Source organism: Chaetura pelagica, unplaced genomic scaffold (assembly GCF_000747805.2).
Source record: "Chaetura pelagica isolate M959 unplaced genomic scaffold, ChaPel_1.0 scaffold344, whole genome shotgun sequence".
Taxonomy (NCBI): Eukaryota; Metazoa; Chordata; class Aves; order Apodiformes; family Apodidae; genus Chaetura; species Chaetura pelagica.
This window is the reverse complement of record NW_009953098.1, coordinates 10,330,941-10,335,933: the sequence shown is the minus strand read 5'-3', so window position 1 is coordinate 10,335,933 and position 4,993 is coordinate 10,330,941. Positions and strand designations below refer to the sequence as shown.

General features: G+C 60.9%; 1 protein-coding gene across 1 annotated transcript in view; it reads left to right on the top strand.

Annotated features, from left to right (window-relative positions):
- CSTF2 (cleavage stimulation factor, 3' pre-RNA, subunit 2, 64kDa) overlaps window positions 1-4,993 on the top strand; it is a 6,732-nt gene that overhangs the window by 1,405 nt on the left and 334 nt on the right. The window contains exons 2-8 of the mRNA XM_009997253.1: window positions 231-367; window positions 481-600; window positions 695-835; window positions 961-1,084; window positions 1,356-1,418; window positions 4,243-4,505; window positions 4,950-4,993. The exon at window positions 4,950-4,993 is cut by the window's right edge and continues 76 nt beyond it. Coding sequence (XP_009995555.1) covers window positions 231-367; window positions 481-600; window positions 695-835; window positions 961-1,084; window positions 1,356-1,418; window positions 4,243-4,505; window positions 4,950-4,993 — 892 coding nt within the window. The remainder of the gene's footprint in view (window positions 1-230; window positions 368-480; window positions 601-694; window positions 836-960; window positions 1,085-1,355; window positions 1,419-4,242; window positions 4,506-4,949) is intronic.

Here is a 4,993-nt window from a genome sequence, read left to right as displayed (position 1 = left end):
CCCCCCCCCCAGCCTCTCTGCCTCTGCTGCATGGAGGAGACCTCGGGGAGCTGACCTGCTCCAGGGAATGGAGCATGTGGTTTTGCAGAGGGATGCCTGGCCTGGGCTCTGTGTTTTCTATCCCTGTTTTCGCTCCCTCTTTCCCATAACGGCGTGGTGCTTCCCTTCTGGTGAGCCCGTTAGAAACGGATGGTTTGCTTTGCTGTACAAGGTCACAAACTCTGTTGCAGGCTTGGGCACAGGCGCACCCATCATAGAGTCACCCTACGGGGACCCTGTCAATCCTGAAGATGCCCCCGAGTCCATCAGCCGGGCAGTAGCCAGCCTGCCACCCGAGCAGATGTTTGAGCTGATGAAGCAGATGAAGGTGAGTGAAGCAGAGAGCTGTGCTCCCTGCTCAGCTTCTTCTACCGCTGCCCATGCCCTCACACCCCTCACGTGCCATCTTGCCAGAGCTCTGATCTGTGTGTGCCTTCTCAGCTGTGTGTCCAGAACAGCCCCCAGGAAGCCAGGAACATGCTGCTGCAGAACCCCCAGCTGGCCTATGCCCTGCTGCAGGCCCAGGTGGTCATGCGGATCGTCGACCCAGAGATCGCACTGGTTCGTCCCTTGCTGCCTCCTCTGGGGAGGGTATTGCTGGTAGCCTGTCATGGAGCTGGGCTGGTAGAGATCTCCTTTCTCCTTCTGCCCCTAGAAAATCCTGCATCGCCAGACCAGTGTTCCTCCTCTGATCCCAGGCAACCAGCCAGTGCCAGGGCCAGGACCGGGCCCTGGGCCGGGGCCGAACGCCCAGCTGAACCCACAGAATGCCCCCTCGTCCCAGCCACAGCCCATAGTAAGAGCCTGTGCAGTGCACGTGCTGTGCAGGGAAGAGATGGGCATTGCTGGCTCCAGCTCTCCCAGCTGGGGCACACGTGCCCGGGTGACAGGGCTCTGAGGTCCAGTCTCTCTCCTCGGTAGGGTGGGATGCACGTGAATGGTGCTCCTCCTCTGATGCAGCCGCCCATGCAGGGAGGAGTGCCAGCCCCAGGACAGATGGCAGCCCCTGTGCAGGGCCCAGGCCCTGGCCCCATGGCTCCAGGAGGTGAGTGGGTGGGGTTGGGCTGAATCCTGGGCACATGGGTCCTGCTGATAGATAGCCTTGCTCTATATTCCTCTAAGCACGGGTCTTGACCTCATGAGAGCTCACACAGTCCCATACTGTGTGCCATGGCAGGTGCCAGTGGTGGTTCAGAAAGTAAATCTCTGGGTGCTACCCCTCGAGCTGGGAGCAGGGGGTATTTGGGCCTGGAGGAATCGGTCAGGGGTGCAGGGACAGCCAGGGAAGGATCTGATCTCTGCCTGTTCCATCTCAGGTGGGATGCAGCCCCAGGTTGGGATGCCAGGCGGAGGGCCTGTCCCCTTGGAGCGTGGACAAGGTAAAACACATGGGTTCATGCTGTGTGCCATGTGAGCCTCCTTCCAGTGGGGCCCAGGCCACGGCTGCTGAGCTGTGCTGTGCCAAGCCCCTACCAGCTTCCTGCAGCCTTGTCTCTGGATCCAGGGCAGCTCCTGGGTTTGTTTGCTTAGGCTCGAGGCTGTGGTAGCAGCTCTCCTGCTCCCACGGCCCCAGCCTATGCACCAGTTTGCTCCCACATTACTCTGCCCCATGTTGTGCAGACGTGCCCTGGAAGCCGGGAGAGCTGCGGGTCCCCGCAGAGCCTTGCTGAGCCGGTCGTGCCTGTGTTTTCCCTCTCTCTGTGAGCCTGTGTCTGTCCCTGTGCCAGCGCGGGCGGGCAGAGCTTGCTCTTCTCTGATTTCTATCCTGCTCCTCTGTTGCCTGGGAAGCAGCTTGTGCTGCCCGTGTCTCCCCGCGCCGTGCCCGGCAGAGGGAGCTGGGCCTTCGCTTTTGCTTGCGGCAGTGAGTGCGAGGCTCGGCAGGGAGTTTCCCTGTGCTCGATGGCTTTGGCTTTCCCTGCGCAGGCACGGTCTGTACGGCCCGGCTGAGCCGCATTCCGTAGGGCTCACACCTTGCATGGCCGCCCTGTAAAGCCCTGTTACACAGCCGGGGCGTTCCTGTTCTCCCAGTAATGCAGCACATGGGCAGCTGACACCCCTGTTGCCTTGTTTCAGGAACGGGGCCAACCTGTTCCGAGATCCTCTGGTCTTAGGTATTATGGGGTAGTTGACTCTCATTCTCTTTGGAGTGAGCACCATCTTCCTGAGAGCAGCCTGGTAATTCCTGGCACACAGAAGGTTTTGGAGAGCAGACAGAAGCTGGCACTGAGGAGTGCCATGGGAAGCTACGGGCAGGGGCAGAAGCAGAAGGTGCCCGGCTGTGTGTTGTGGGGCACAGCTTGGCCCCACAGAATGCCCGTGCTCTTGGCAGGATGTCCTCCTGCCCTGCATGTTCACACAGTGAGTGAGGCAAGGGCCATGCCAAGCTAGCTGTCACACCTGTGGTGGCAGAGGTGGCGTTAACAGAAGAGGTTGATAAAGCCAGATCTGCAGCATGCAGCATCTCCTCTGTAGGTTTTCTGGGGGACTTCAGCAAACAGAGATGATCCTACAGGCAGCACTGTCCCCAAGGCTGAGTGCATGTGTGCATACACTATTTACGTGTCTGCTCTTCTCCCTCTTTTCCTGCTGCTTGCCCAGGGAACCTGCAGCTCTCGCCCGTGGGACCTGCCAGGCCTGCGTCTATCGAACGCGTTCAAGGTATCCCAGCACCTGCCAGCTCCCTCCTCCCATGGAGCTCCTTGTGGAGTCTGCAGAGAGCAGCTTTTGCCCCGCTGCCCTGAGGGCTCCTCGGGGACTGATGGATCATTCTGTGTAGCCTGGCAGGGTTAGGAGAAGCAGGGTTTCCTCTGGGGCCAGAGGAGAGAACAGGTTAGCACTGTGCGCAGAGAGCCAGCAGTGGAAGAGGAGAGGGCTTTTGCCTTGGATCCAACCCCCTTTGACACCTCAGTACCAGGAGCCTTCCAGGTCTTGCTTTGCTCCTGGCCCCACATTGGCAGGATGTTGATGCCAGTGCTTGTAGGGACTACCATGGCAGCACCCATGCTTGTTTGGCTACCTGGTGCTGTGAGGAGCTTGAGGCAGAGCCAGAGGGGGAAAGAGGGATGAAATTAGCAGCCAGGAAAGGGCCTTGGGGTGCGAGGGGCTGCCCCCCTGGTGGTCAGCACGACCCACCTGCCTGCACGTTGGGAAGCAGCAAGGCCACCTCACACCCCAGCCCCAGAGCACCAGGGAACAATCTCAGCACGGCACTGGTCATGCAGATCCTCACGAGCTCTTGTGTGTCTCCCTGGCAGTGCCCATGCCAGACCCGAGGGCCCCTATGCAGCGTGGACCTCTACCTGCTAGTGGCCCGCCACCCCGAGGCCTTTTGGGAGATGCCCCGAATGACCCTCGCGGAGGGACCCTGCTCTCAGTCACTGGAGAAGTGGAGCCCAGGTGAGGGGAGAGGGAAGGAGAGGAGCCCTTGGCATTGTCCCCTGCCCAAGGGTGACCTCTCGCTGAGGACAGGGATGGCACCAGCCTTCCGGGAGTCACCGCTGCCTGGTTGGAGGCTGCTGACCGTGGGGGTCAGCCCGTTTCCCCGGGGACGGGGCATCCCCGGGGTGATGGCAGCAGCCCTGTGGCATGGAGCCAACAGCCCCTGTCCCTGTGCCAGCCTCACCCTCCTCCCCTGCGGCCGCCTTCGGGGGCAATCCCAGCTCTCTGCCCAGACCGTGCCAAGCCAGCGTCTGATTCACACTCTCTCGCTTTTTCTCCTTCTCCTGCTTTGCTCTCCTCGTCTCTCTGCGTCAGAGGTTACCTTGGGCCGCCCCACCAGGGAGCCCCTATGCACCATATGCCTGGTCATGACAGCCGTGGCCCCCCCCATGAGATGAGGGGGGGACCCATGGGAGAACCCCGACCATTGATGGGAGAGCCGCGGGGGCCCTTGATGGATGCTCGAGGTGAGATAGGGGGCATGAAATACTGGGTGGCTTGAAGCGTGCAGACAGGAAGCCAGAGTGGGGCCTGCTGCCCCAGCATGAGCTGTAGGAAGGGGGTTTCAGCCGTGAAACAACTGACCCCAGGGCAAGGAGGGACAGTTCCGCTGGGAAAGGACTTTCTCCAGGCATGTCCCCTCTGCTCCCAGCCCTGCGCTTCCCAGGCATCTGTTAGTCCCCAAGCAAATGAGGCAGCGGGCTCGCTCCCAGCCTCCCTGCAGTGCTGCTCCCTTCAACAGCTTCTCTTGTCTTTCTTCTGCAGTGGGAAGAGATCCACGGGGGCTGGAGCCACGTTGGCTGGAGCCCCGGGTGATGGAGGCACGAGCGCTGGAGGCGCGGGCCCTGGAGGCACGGGTCCTGGAGCCACGGGTGCTGGAGGCCAGGGCCATGGAGGCCAGGGTCATGGAGCCCCGGGGCATGGAGCCTCGAGGGCCTGGTCCCACCCCACGTGGCCCCATGCCTGGTGGGATACAGGGTCCTGGACCACTTAGCATGGGAGCCAGCGGCCCGCAGGGGCCCCGCCAGGTACATATAATGTCTCTGCTCATCTGGATGGGCACTGACGTCTTGTAGATCAGGTCTGGGTATGGGGGAGTGTGATCCTGTCCTGCAGCAGCTGGAGAGGGCTGGGCGTCCCACAGAACAGTGCCTCCAGGAAACAAAAGGCCTGGGTCAGTGGCTCTCAGAGGGGCTTGGGGCATCTGTCCCATCTCCTCAGTCACTGCCCATGTGCTGGGGATGAGATGAGGCTTGGGCCTCTCTCCAGTTCTTCCTGATGCACAGGAAGGAGTGCAGGAGTTGAAGGCAGCGGAGAGCATGGAAAATGCCCAGTAGCCTGTCTCTCTTCATGCTCTGGCATCTTCATGCTGGCTGTGGGGACTTTAATCTGATAATCTGCTTCAACTTCCTGTAATTGTATGGCTGAATCTAGAGACACCTTGATTCTTACCCCCTCTCTTATGCCCACAGGTTCCTAACATGGCAGGGGCAGGCATGCAGGCAGGAGGCATTCC